The sequence below is a fragment of the Rattus rattus genome, chromosome 15 (assembly GCF_011064425.1).
Source record: "Rattus rattus isolate New Zealand chromosome 15, Rrattus_CSIRO_v1, whole genome shotgun sequence".
In the NCBI taxonomy this organism is placed as follows: domain Eukaryota; kingdom Metazoa; phylum Chordata; class Mammalia; order Rodentia; family Muridae; genus Rattus; species Rattus rattus.
In genome coordinates, this window is record NC_046168.1 from 2,188,641 (window position 1) to 2,202,797 (window position 14,157).

The 14,157-nt window shown below is 40.0% G+C and overlaps 1 protein-coding gene across 1 annotated transcript in view; it reads right to left on the reverse strand.

The window, feature by feature from the left end:
* Positions 1–533: 533 nt before the first annotated feature.
* Ppp2r2b (protein phosphatase 2 regulatory subunit Bbeta) overlaps positions 534–14,157 on the reverse strand; it is a gene marked incomplete at its 5' end in the record, with an annotated part of 103,477 nt that continues 89,853 nt past the window's right edge. The window contains 2 exons of the mRNA XM_032886016.1: positions 534–1,310; positions 3,708–3,799. Of these exons, the coding sequence (XP_032741907.1) occupies positions 1,031–1,310; positions 3,708–3,799 (372 nt within the window). The remainder of the gene's footprint in view (positions 1,311–3,707; positions 3,800–14,157) is intronic.

Genomic DNA, 14,157 nt, shown 5'->3' on the forward strand with positions numbered 1-14,157 from the left:
ACTGATGGATGGCTATTTCTGAAAAAGAGGAGGGAGTTACTCAGGAGGCATTAACCCAAAAGAACAGGCCAGTCTTTCTTGCGGGGAGGGCAGCTATGCTGTTCCACCTCAATGCTTTATTGAGAACCCCTGATACTAAGCAACCGGGGCACGGTCTTTAGAAGCCAATGGGCAAATCCTCTGGCAGAGGTTGAAGGGAAAGAGGCAAGGACCATGTAGGCGGGGGATTAGATGGAGCCATTTAAAAGGAAACAGAAATACAGCAAGAGTGACAAGCAATGGAAGGATCTGGTCTCAGCTGGTCTTGCCAAGTAAACCCTGGGAAGCCCTGTGGAGAAAGGACTCTGTTTAAGTTCCCTAAAGTGTTTGTGGTGGTTTGGCCAATCACATTCTTAGTCTGTTTCTATGGGGTTTACCAAAAGACAGAACAGTGTCATGACACCCCTTCCCTTCACATTTTGCACCCTTTTCTCAGCCTCATGAAATAAGTCTCTGGCTTCAATAGAGCTGTTTAAAAGGAAATGGGTGGGAGATACACTGGTCAGGCCTGATTTATTATATTTTTATCCACAAAGAGGAAATTCTTAAGAGTAAACAGTGTTTATTTTTTGTTGTTGATTTTTTTTCAAACAAATGGAATTGCTTAATTAAAAAAAAAACCTTATCTCTTTTTCTCCTTAAATACTACAGACAATCTCATTTTATCGCAGCAGACACCTAGAAACAAAACACAGAACCCACCAGAGAGAACTGGGCAATGAACGAACGCATCAGAAATTCAGTGGACTGTGAAGAGTTACTGCCGTTGGCAGCTCTCAACTCTAAACAGAAGTGTCCCAAGCCTACCGAGTTTGACAGACGTTTCTTAGAATTGGGGAGTTGAGAACATTGAACTCCTTTTAAGTTCTATTCCAATTGTTTTATGCATAGGGAAATGAAAGTCAATGCATCAAAATGAAGACCCAAAGAAACATTTAAAAACTTGTTTAACTAGTATTCAGTATGTGAGACTAAGTAGTAACTCATCCTCCTAATTAACCTTGTCCTGGAATATATATAAGTTATTTGTAGCCGCCACTGCTATAATATTTTCTGAAGGATGCCAAGCTGTATGCAAGATCTTTTTGCTAAAGTCCAGACTGTCAACACTGATCTCATCTTTTCTTCGCTTGCCCCCGACGCACACTTTTCGGGGTTTGAGGATAGCCCGGGGTTTGCTGTTTTCCCTTGAGGCCTCAAGGGTCACATCACGCTTGGTGTTTCGGTCGAACATCCTGAAGAAGTTATTGTAGGAGCCCGTCATGATGACGCTGCAAAGGAGAGGGGAAACAGAGTGACTGAGTATTGTAGAATGGAGAGGTAACACATCCTCATGATATCTTTCAGGAGCAAAGGATGCTTATCCTGGCCACTCACAGGGACCGTATAGGTTTAAACTAAGAACATTGATTTCTTTCTGACTCATCAAAAGTGCCAAGCTCTTTGGCGAGGCTTGGAACAAAAGGTTGCAATAACCATTGGTAGCACTCATTTTTACTCCACAGATAACTTTTGCTCTTGAGTCACCGATCTGGTCCAATTGTGATGATCCTAGGGTTACCTACTTTCCACTAGTGTTAGGAGATCACGATGAACGGGTGTAAATGGGAATCAGCACACCGTTAACCAGCTTTCGTACACAGTGGTTTTGGGATTTCTGAAATCAGAATGTAGCTTAGCTCATCTGCCTGATGTGTCAAGTACTGAGGCACAGCTACCACAGAGCAGCCTCTCTCCTTGTAGGAGTCAGCTCTTTATTCTGCTGCTTCATAAACACTTGTCCACAAAATGGATGCCATGGTCTAGCTGGGAGAGGCAGGAAACAGATTTAACCACCCTAAATCTAAACCTTGATTAAGGCATTACGCGTAGAAGATACTTCCATGTTTTTGCAACTTAACCATTTGCAGGGATATCTATGATTCAGCAGAAGAACAGTAAATACTGAAGGCTTTCCAGCAGCAGGGTACTGAATCTTTAAAGCTGACATTTAAAATAGGTGGCAGGTATTGGGGAGATACAGGGCCTGTGCCCTCTGGGTACCATCTGGGGGTGGTATATCAAAGACAGTGATGTAGACTGTGTCTGGGACTGTCATCTGTTTTTTGGTGGAAGAAAGAAACTGATAAGGCTGGCTTGCTTTTGGAACTTTGTCAACAGTGCAGATTAAGGTTGCATTTTGTTTCACTGGCTCAGTAATGGGGTGCTATGTATGGTAAAGGTGTATCTGGGTGCTCCGTGGGGTTTACTTCCACATTCACAGTTAAACTTTCAGTAGCTCATGCAAGGGATTACACTGACAGCGAGAGTGGGAGCTCAGAATGCGCATGTGCAGGGCCAGGGAGGGGTGGGAGGTGGGTTGTAATCCAGCCTCCTGGCTCCGTAGCTTCCCGGACAATGATGTCACTTCTCCAGCAGGATCTGATTCACTATTAAACAAGTCATAATAAATAAATTTTATCCTTAAATACCTTAAGTTTATCTGAATCCTGAGCAAAATTCCAGGTTATGATGCTCTGGAAGAACTGATCTCAGGACTCAAAGTCAAAATTTCTTTACTTTTGTAGTTGCTGCTTGGTGATTTATGAGGTTAGGATATCATACTAATTCTCAACTACACTGATTCTTAGCTTCTGCAACTGAGAAATGGAGAAAACCTGCTGGGTTGTGGCTGGGATGGGTGCATGTGAGCAACATCCTTGTGCCTAGGTACCTGGTAGTCATTGGTTTTGAATCTAGGTTAATGAAGGGTGAGCTGGATAACAACAGTTGTATAAACAGTATCAGCTAACAATGGCTAGGTGGTAAAGTAACAGACTTGCTTCTCTCCCTAAGGACTCTGGTTCCTGTGGTTTAGTTCCTTTGTTCTCTTAACCAGTATAGACTGGATAATATAAACCTGGGTCCTTTGCTACATGTTTGCAACACCTAGTTCAGCTAAGTAGAAGATGGATTGGTGGTTTGGGAAGAAGGGCAAGACAGTCAGAGACCATGGTACAAACTCAAAGTTGAACTTGCTGGGAAAAAGTTCCTTGCTATTGAACGCTATTTCTGCTGCCACCTTCATCAAGGAGCTAACTGAGCCCCAGCAGCCTCTGCATCTAGTTTACAGATTGTCAAAAGAATCATCTGTATTTGTCAAACTCAAAATGAACTATTGGGAGGTAATATGAAGTATTGTAGAAATCAAAGACCTTAAAACACTAATAAATCACCCTGAAGGAATGTGATTAATGAGGCTGGCTAGAATTCTGCTAATGAAGCACTAGAGCCTCGGTCAGGTCTGCTCTAGCAGCTTCGAGGGAATGGGTCTAGAAAGCCACTTGGCAGTAATCGGAACCAGGCAGGAGAGTTCTCATCATTATCAGTGGTCTTTAGGAGGCTTGTGGCCCTAGCTTTTCAGTGCCTTTGGGTGCTTTGTATGTCAAAGACAGCATTTCCTTGTTGACATTTGAACTGTTGCCTGTGCCAGCTCTACAATGAACTTGGGGCCACACAGACTACTTCTCTCTGTAGATTTGACCACAGTCTCCAATCAGTGACCCTCATAATAATGTGTCCTGGCCAGGTCTTGGGGAACTTGATCTCCATTTGCATGTACCCCATTTGTGAAAAATTGTCCAGAGTTTCCTCAAGGGAAAGGTTCTCAGCCTCAGAGCATTTCTTACCTGTCTGACCCATTCCACACACACTCGAATTTATCAAAAATGCAGTCATTTTCGTAGAGGGAGCACAACTTGCTACGGAGGTAGTCATGAACCTGGGAGGAAACACCAAGAACATGTCAGCATCAAATAGGGCAAAGGTTCCTGTGAATAGCAACTTGGTGACATGTGATCTTCATTCCTTCTGTGTGTCCTTGCATTGCACCGGGTGGCCCTGTACTGGATGCAGACTCAGCCCTCCCTGTCTTTAGGGGCAAATCATGGATCAGTGAGCTTCTTTTTTTTTTTTTTTTTTTTTTAAAGATTTTATTTATTCATTTTATATATGACGAGTATACTATCACTGTCTTCAGACACACCAGAAGAGGGTATCAGATCCAATTACAGATGGTTGTGAGCCACCATGTGGTTGCTGGGATTTGAACTCATGACCTCTGGAAGAGCAGTCAGTGCTCTTAACCGCTGAGCCATCTCTCCAGCCCCAGTGAGCTTCTTTTATGCCAGCATGGACTGAAGAAGGATTGCTTGAAGAGATAGTGGTATAAAGAAGGAGCCAGGAAATGGCAGAATTATGTTTTATTATTATTATTGTGTGTGCCTGCGTGACTCTGTGTGTGTGTGTGTGTGTGTGTGTGTGTGTTTATGTGTGTGTTTGCATGTGTCGTGTGTGTACACAGATAGAGGGCAGAGGACAACTTTGTGGGGTTGGTTTTCTCTTTCCACTTACATGTGGGCTCTGGGGATTAAATTAAGGTCAGCCAGTGTTAGAGGCTAGCATTCATTTAGATTTTTGACACATGGCTGTTCATTAAAAGTCGGCTCCGGGGCTTGAAGCAGAACATTGAAGAAGCAACCACAGAGTGGAATAAATGCATGAGAAGTTTCAAACAGTGGTAATGTCACAGAGTATGAAAGTATAAAAAAAGGGCACCAAGAGATGAGGGGCATTACTTCCTGTAGAGCAGGATTCAAGGTTTCTTGTGGGATGGTAATGTGGCCTCAGAAGCCTGAAGATGGTGAATGAGTCTGGACAATATGTGGGAGGAAGGCTTTCCAACCATAGGGGAGAGAATATATGAAGGGCTACAAGTCCAGGAAGGAGTATGACAGACAGGGGTGAGTAAGGAAGACCAACACAGAACTTGCTGTGTTCCAATAAGGTGTGAGGGCAAATGGCTGAGACCAAGGGGACTGGTTTCTGTCTCTCTGATGAATGGCAAGAGCAGTAGCTAAACTCTAGAAAGGGTGTGGGGCTGGGTTGATAGGATATAGAACAATTCTGAGTGGGTAAAGTGGAAATCTGATGTCAAAGATGGTTCCTGGTCTTCTGAGTATGAGATAGCTGGGCAGTAGGGGCTGCTGAAATCCCTTCTGAGCAGACAGGTGAAGCCCTGGATTTGAAATCTGGATTCGTTAAAGAAATAGAAACATCAAGAAACATTGAGAATGAAGATAGAGTTGAAAGATCCAGTAGCTCTAAGAAAACTCAGGGTGAAGCCTCATAAAGAGATGACAAAGTATCAGAGGAATTCAACCACACAAGCAAAGAATATAAAAGTTAAGTTTACACAGGAAGGGCTATATGCAGGAACTATGCAACACCATAAAAAGACCAAATCTTTGTACTATAGGTATCAATGAGGGAGAAGAACTCTAAGTCAATAGCATAGACCAGATCTTCAATTATAGAAAAAACAAAGCAAAACACTCCCCTAAGGAAAGACACACACAAACTGATACAAGAAACCAAGAACAACACGCAGACCAGAAGAGAAACTCCCCATAGCATATCATCAACAAAACACTATGTATATAGAATGAAGAGCAATAAAAGTTGCATGAGGCAAAAACAAACCACAGACCACATATAAAAGAAAATCTACCAGAACAACAGCTGATGGGAAGTTTGAAAGCTGAAAAAGCCTGGAGCAACGCATTCCAAATTAAAAAGAGCACGGATGCTAAGCTAGACTACAAATCCAGCCAAACTATCCGCAATAGTTGAAAGAGAAAGGAAAACTTCCCATGGTACAAACAAACTAAAAGAATTCATGCCAACTAAATCAGTCCTATGAAGAAAACTGGAACAAGCCAAGAGACTCTAGAAAGAAAACAAAGTTGTAATTAATGAAATGTGAGCTTGAAGATCACAAATAGCAAAACAACACACACCAAACCCAAACAATCCTAAAATCTATAACCAACACATACCTTTCAATAAAAACTTTAAATATTAATGGCCTTAACATTTCAAATAAAAGACGTGTGCTAGCTAGATGGATTAGGAAACAAAACCAATCTTTCTGTCTGTAAGAAATTCAGCATTAAAGATAGGCACATGTCTATAAAGCATGGAAAAACATTACAAAGAAGCAGGAAGCAAGCTGGTATTATGATATTATGCCTTCATATTAAAATTAATCAGGCAGAAAAGCAGGTAGGCTAACTGCAGATCTTCTTCACCTTGCCTCTCCAAATCCAAACCCCTAATTTGATTCTCAGCTCTTATAGCAAGTCATATGCTGAAACCCTTGCTTCCTCTCAGCCCCCATCTCCAGAGGATCAAGCAAATCCCCCCATTGTTTCTGCTTATTAACTTTAGTGAAATCCCCTTGGAAACCACAGACTAGGAAAACAGGTAGGCTAACCTCTCTCTTCCAAATCCAATCCCCTAGTCTCATGTCAGCTCTGTAGCAGAATACCTGCTGTGGTCTGGCCTTACTCTCTGCCCCAATTCCCAGGTGGCTAAACAGATACTGATGAAACACCCTGATTTCCTCCCTCCTTGTGGACCCTCTCAGCCCTGCTTCTAGTCCATTCTTATTCCTATGTGCCAGCTCCCAATACCTAGGAACACATTGCACCCAGAACCACAGTGGCCACACCAGGCCGGATTCCAAAAGCATTCCACACTAGGCAACACACAGTCACCACTCTCCTAAGAACCAGAGATCAAGGAATAAAACACCCACCCATAAAAGACAGGACCAGATATCAGGACCTAGAATTATAACCACCCCAATCCCAGATGCCAGGGTGAAAACACAGTAGCACCCAGGACATATCTCCATGACATTGCAACTCCACTATAGTAGTCCCTGAGAAATGCAGCTGAAGCACACGATAGTCTTTATGAATATAATAGGGGTCCTTAGAGAGGAAATGAAAAGGTCCCTTGAAGAAATCTATGAAGGCACAAACAATCAGTGGAAGAAAATGCATAAAACAACTCAAGACCTGAAAGTGGAAACAATCATAGGAAACCCAAACTGAGGGAAATCTGGACATGAAAACTGTAGGAACTCAAACAGAAGCCTTAGAGGCAAGCCTCATCAACATACTACAAGAGATAGACAATAGAATCTCAAGTATCAAAGACAAGACAGAAACATAGATAGCCCAGTCAAAGACAATGTTAAAAATCTAAACTCCAGGCACAAAACATCTAGGGAATCTGGGACACCAAGAAAAGAAAAACCTATGAACAACAGGAATACAGGAAGAAGATACTGGTCAATGGCACAGAAAATACTTTAAAAAAAAAACCATAGAAGAAAATATCCCCAACCTAAAGAAGGAGGTGCTCATCATGGTACAAGAAACATACGGATCACAATAGACTGGACCAGAAAAGAAATTCCCCTTGGCACATAATTAAAACACTAAACTTATAGACCAAAGAAAAATATTGATAGTTGCAAGGGAAAATGACCAGGTAACATACACAGGCAGACCTACTAGAATTACACTTGACTTATTAACAGAGACTCTAAAAGCTAGAAGGACCTGGGCAGATGTTCTTCAGACTCTAAGTGACCATTGATGCCAAAAGACATTCCAAGATAAAACTAAATTTAAGCAGTATCTATCTGCATATTCAGCTCTATAGAAGGTGCTAGAAGGAAAACTTTAGGTTAACCCAAACAAGTTAACAACACAAAAGAAAACACAAGGAATAAATAATCCCACCAAATCAAAAGAAGGTGGGAAACAGTGAACTACCACAACAAAAAATAAACAATAACCAATGAACAGTGCTCAGTGATAACCCTCAACATCAATGATCTCTATTCCCCAATAAAAACACACAGACAGGCAAACAGTATGAGACTGGGGCACTAGATTTGGAGGAAAAAAGAGATGGGAAGATCTGCAGTCAGCCTACCTGTTTCCCTAGGAGGTGGCCTGCTGACATTTCACTGGAGTTGAGCTGGGACAAAGGGGTGCAGTGGGGGAAGGCTCTGGAAGGAGTGGGGCTGAGAGGAAGGGTGGGCTGCAGCAGATGATTTGCTACAGAGCTGAGGATGAGACTGGGGGTTGGATTTGGAGGCGAGGAGGGTGATGTGAACAATAGGACCCATCCTTCTCCTGTATCCAAGAAACATACCTGAACATCAAGGATCGCCTTGGTTAAACATTACCTCAGGGTAAAAGGATGGACAAGGATATTCAAGGCAAGTTGGTGTAGTCACTTTAATATCTGACAAAATCGATTTCAAACCAAAACTTATCAGAAGAGACACTATATACTGAGAGGAAAAATCCACCAAGATGACACTGCAATTCTTAATATCTATGCCCCAAATGATGGCACCCAGGTTCATAACAGAAATATGATTATAGCTTAAATCACATATTAACCTTCACACACTGATAGTGAGTGATCTCACCTCACTCTCACCAAGATACAAAGATTATCCAGACACAGAACAATCAGAGAAATGCTGGAACTAATCTACATCATAAACCAAATGGACTTAAATATTTTCAGAACATTTCACCAGAACACAAAAGAATACACTTTCTTCCCAGTACTTCATGGAACTTTCTCTAAAACTGACCACATACTTGGCACAAAGCAATTCTCAACAGATGAAAGAAAATTGAAATAACACCCTGCATCCTGTCTGATTGCCATGGAAAAGCTGGATATAAACAACAACAGAAAGCTTACAAACTCATGGAAATGGAACAACTCACTGCGTTGAATGAAAAATGGGTCAAAACAAGAAAGAAATTAAACCTTTTATGAATTGAATAAAAATAAAAATACAATATACCCAAACTTAAGGGGCACAGTGAGGGCAAGTTCATGGTAATAAGAGCCTATGTAAAAATATTGGAGAGATCTCATACCAACAGCCTACCGGAAAACTCTAGAACAAAATAGAAATCACACCTAAAGGGAATAGATGGCAAGGAAGAATCAAACTCACAGCAAAAATTAATAAAATTGAAACAATCAATGAAACAGAAAGTTGGTTCTTTGATAACATCAATAAGAACAACAAATCCTTAGCCAAATTAACTAAAGGACACAGAGAAAAAAAATCCAAATAAACATAATCAGAAATGAAAAGGGGGATGTCACATGGACATTGAGAAAATACAGAGCATCATGTAAAAACAGACATGGAAATCCAGAGAATCATAAGTACATACTTTAAAAGCTGCCAAATTGGAAAATAAAAGAAATGGGCAATTTTCTTGTTACATACCATGTATCCAAATTAAATCAAAATCAGATAAACAATTTAAACAAATTTACAACCACCAGTGAATTGGAAGGAGTTATGAAAAGTCTTTCAATCAAAGAAAGCCCATGACCAGATGGGTTTTATGCAGGATTCCACCAGACTTTCAAAGAAGAGTTAATTTTAATACTCAATATTCCTCAAAATAGAAACACAATGAACACTGTCCAGTTCATTTTATGAGGTATCACTTATCCTGATACTCAAACCACATAAAAGACTCAACAAGTAAAGAATTGCAGACCAATTTCTCTTATGAACATAGGGTGCAAATATTTTTTGATAAATACTTGTAAAACAGAATCAAAGAACACATCAAACAGTTCGTCCACCATGATCACATAGGACTCATCCCAGAGATCCAAGGATGATTCAATGTAAGTAAATAAGCTATGGAGAGATTAGGGGATACAAGGGAACATACCAAAACATAATAAAGCAGTATAAGGCAAACCTATAGTTAACCTTAGCTTAAATGGGGAGTCACTCAAAACAATCCTAGTAAAATCAGGAACAAAAAAAGGTTGTTTATTCACGCCATACCTATTCCGTATAGTTAGTACTTGAAGTCTTAGCTAAGGGGATCAAGTGGATACAAATTGGAAGAAGTCAAAGAATCTATTTGTAGATGATATGCTAGTACATAAATGATTCCAAAAATTCTACTGGCGAATGCCTACAGCTGATCAATACTTTCAGCAAAGCAACAAGATACAAAATTAACTCACAAAATTGATAGGCTTCCTACATGCAAATGAAAAAACGGACTGAGAAGAAAATCAGGGGAATACTGCTCTTCACAATAGCCTCAAAATTATAAAGTATCTTATGGTCTCTATAGCCAAGCAAAAGTTTGGTGAAAGACTTGAGACATAGAAAAAAAGAACCTGAAGGAATCTGAATATGGAAAGTTCTCCCATGCTCACGGACTAGTAGGATTAATATAGAAAAATTGCCAAACTCCTAAAGCAATATATAGATTTAATGTAATCTCTATCAAAATTCTAACATAACTCTTCATAGATCTTAAAAGGACAATTTTCAGCTTCATATGGAATAAACAAAACAAACAAATAAACAAAAATCCGAAAACAAGATAGCCAAAACAATTCTGAACAATAAAAGAACTACTAGAGATATCACTATCCCAGACCTCGAATTGTACTACAGAGCTATATTAATAAAATCAGCATGATATTGGTACACAAACAGACATATTAATCAATGGAATCTAATTGAAACACCAGACAAAAACCCATACACCGGTGGCTACCTTATTTTTTTCCTATAAAGAAATCCAAAAATACATAGGAAAAAGGATCTTTAATAAGTGTACTGATAAAACTGCATGGGTGTGTGTAGAATGCAAATAGATCCATACTTCTCACCCTGTACAAAACTCAACTCCAAAATGGATTGAAGATATCAACCTAAAACCAGATATATTGAGAAAGTGGGGAATAGCCTTGAACTCATTGGCACAGGAAAAGGCTTTCTGGACAGAATACTGGTGGCAGAAGAACTAAGAACAATAAATGGGTCCTCATGAAGCTGAGTAGCTTCTGCATGGCAAAAAACATCCTTAGTCATTAGGTAAATGCAAATCTAAACCATTTTGAGATTTCATCTTAATACTTGTCAGAATGGCTATGATTAAAAACAAACGAACAAACAAAACAAACCAGTCCATACTGACATTAGGATAAAGCATCAGCCTACAAAATGGGAGAAGATTTTTACCAACTACTCATCTGATAGAGCTAATATCCAAAAAAGAACTTAAAGAAACTTGACATCAAGAGAAAGCCTAATTAAAAAAATGGAATATAGATCTTATCAGGAAATTCTCAAAAGAAGAAATGCAAATAGCTAAGAAACACTTAAAAGAAATTTTCAGCATCCTTAGTCATCAGGGAAATGCAAATCCAAACTACTTTGAGATTTCATTTTACACCTGTCAGAATAGCTAAGATTAAAAAAACAAAAACAGTCCATACTGGCGAGTCAAGTAAGGGAAACACTCCTGCATTGCTGGTAAAACTGAGAAATTGTACAACCTCTGTGGATATCAACATGGAGGTTCTTTAGGAAGGTCAGAATCGATCTACCGTAAGGTCCAGCCCTTCTGCATATACCTAAAGGATGCTTCAGCACACCACAGAGACACTTGCTCAAACATGTTCATTGCTGCTCTGTTCATAATAGCCAGAAATTGGAAGCAACTTAGATATTCCTCAACAAAAGAATGATTTAGAAATGTGGTACATTTTACATGACAGAATATTATTGCTCAGCCATTAGAAAAGCAAAATCCTTGATATTTGTAAGTAAATTGATGGAACTAGAAAAAACATCCTGAGTGAGGTAATCCAGACTCAGAACAAAAATATAGTAGATATTTGCTTATATGTAAACATTAGCTGTTAAGTCAATGATCAGCAAGCTACCATCTGTATGTACAACCACAGAGGTTAGGTATAGAGATGAAATCTCAAAGTGGGACTCGAAGCAGATCTTCCCAGGAAAGGAAATCATTGTTATGGATGAGGGGAAGGTGACTGGCACAGGAGGATCAAGTAGAGAGGGCGAATAGATAGAGAAGATTAGAACAAGAAAGGGAATGTGGGGAGGGCTAAAATTAAGGGGAAATTGAATGGTAGTATGGAAGCCTGATACAGTAAAAGCTTACTAAAACATATATCTATATGAAAGTTATCTAAATAAGATGACCAAATAATGGGGAAGTCAGAGACCCAACTGGACATCTCTTATCACCAAATGGAGCTTCCAATATGAGGAATGGGTTATATCTAATTGAGGTGTTGGCCAAAGGGGTCCCATGAGAATCCCCAAACAATCCAGGCTATTGCCAAGTTGGTCTCCACAAACTGATGGCAAGGCTCTATTGCTGATGACAAGACCTATACAACCAACTGAACATGGAGAAGTCAACCTGGAGCCTACCTGGAGCCTTTGTACCTACGTTCTGGTCTCTTTTGTCATAAGAAGGCACTGTGTGCTATCAAAGGAGAAACAGAAACTAGTCCAGCTGCAAATCCTTTGTCCTGCCTGCAAAATATGCTAGGGTAGTGGTGGTACAAATCTTGTGTGAGTGACCAACCAATATCTGACCTGACTTCAGACCTACTCCACTGCTTAGCTGACCAAGAACTTGAAACTAGATAGAGCCTAGGGTAAAACTAAATACTACTATTCTACTAAAGCACTGGTTCTTAACCTTCCTAATGCTGTGACCCTTCAATATAGTTCCTCATATCCTGGTGACCACAACCATAAAATTATTTTCTATATTGCTTAATAACTGTAATTTTGCTACTGTTATGTCTCATAATGTTCATAATGTAAATACTGATGCTTTCCATTGGTCTTAGTCCTGTGAAAGGTCATTCAATCCCCAAAGGGGTCATGACTTACAGGCTGAGAGCCACTGTACTAAAAGAATATAGCAATAAAATGATTCTTAATGATCTTCTGCTATGGATAGTGTCTTGCTCATCTTTCTTCATAGATCATAGATCAGTGCCTTGCTCAGTCTTTGTTAGGGACTCTTCCTCTTGAAGCAGATGGGAACAAATATAGCGACCTTTAGCCTGACAATGTACAGAAAGTAAGAGACCTCTGAACACTCAGCCCTAAGCAGGATGTTGCCATCAAATCCCTCAGGGCTCAGGGAACCCTGTAGAAAAGGATGCAGAAAGGCGTGAGAGCCAGGAGGGATGGAGAACACAGGAATAGAAGTCTTCTAAATATAACAGGATCAACACACACATGAACTCACAGAGACTGAGGTAATATGCACAGGATCTGCGTGGGTCTGTACTAGATGGGGTCCTAGAGCTGAAAGGAGAAGTGGACATATACCTACATTGCTAACCCAGAAGCAATCTCCAACTGATAAACACTGACAAAAGGAAATTTAATTTTCTCCAAGGGAGTCTCAACTGAGAGAGAAAAGCTACTCATAAGGGTAAGTAAGCTGCATGCCCAGTAGTAGATGGACTACAGAAAACAAACTCAATGACATCTTTGGATGTTCCTTTTCTCATAATGTCATGACAAGGCTTCTCCCTACCCTCTCCTCCCCTCTCCTCCTCTCCCCTCCCCTCCCATGCCATTCACCCCCACCAACTCCACTCCCCTCCTCCTTTTCTCCCCCTTTCTTTTCCCTTCCCCTCACCTCTTTCATTTTTTCTTTCCCCTACATGTTCTTTGAATATATATAATGGCTTCTGGTTTTGTGTTTTGGAATACCTGAGAGTACAAATAAGTGGGTCTCTGCGTATATGTTTGTTTCTTGTGCATTTTCTTGGACTCTTTCCTTCTGTTTTGTCCTATTCTGATGTTTGTTTTATTTATTTTTTATTATCCATGAGATGCTTGTTTGTTTTCCAACAAGAGACATAAAGGGGCAGTTCTGGATGAGAGGGGAGGTGGGGGAGGAACTGGAAGAATAGAGGGAGGGAAAAACTTTATTTTCAATAAATAAAACTAATTAGAAGAGATTAAGAAGGGCTGTTTCTCATGTAGGGAAAAATTAATGAAAGTGATATTACAATCCTAAGCTCGTACATCCCATTTCATAAAAAGTGTACTGCTGGAATTAAAGGGGCACATTAACAGCAACTCAGTGATAACAGTTGATTTCAATATCTGACTTTGACTTTCCCCAACAGGTCATCTGCATAAACAAACAGATATCAGAAATAACATGACATTGGTCATCGAATGGACCTACCAAATCTAGAGAATATTCTACCCAAATACCAAAGAATATACATTCTACTGAGCAACCCATGGAATCTCCCCTGCAATAGACCATATCTTGAGATACAAAATAAACCTTAAATTCAGAAACAGGCAAGATATCCACCAACTTATAACTGAATAATGAAAACATA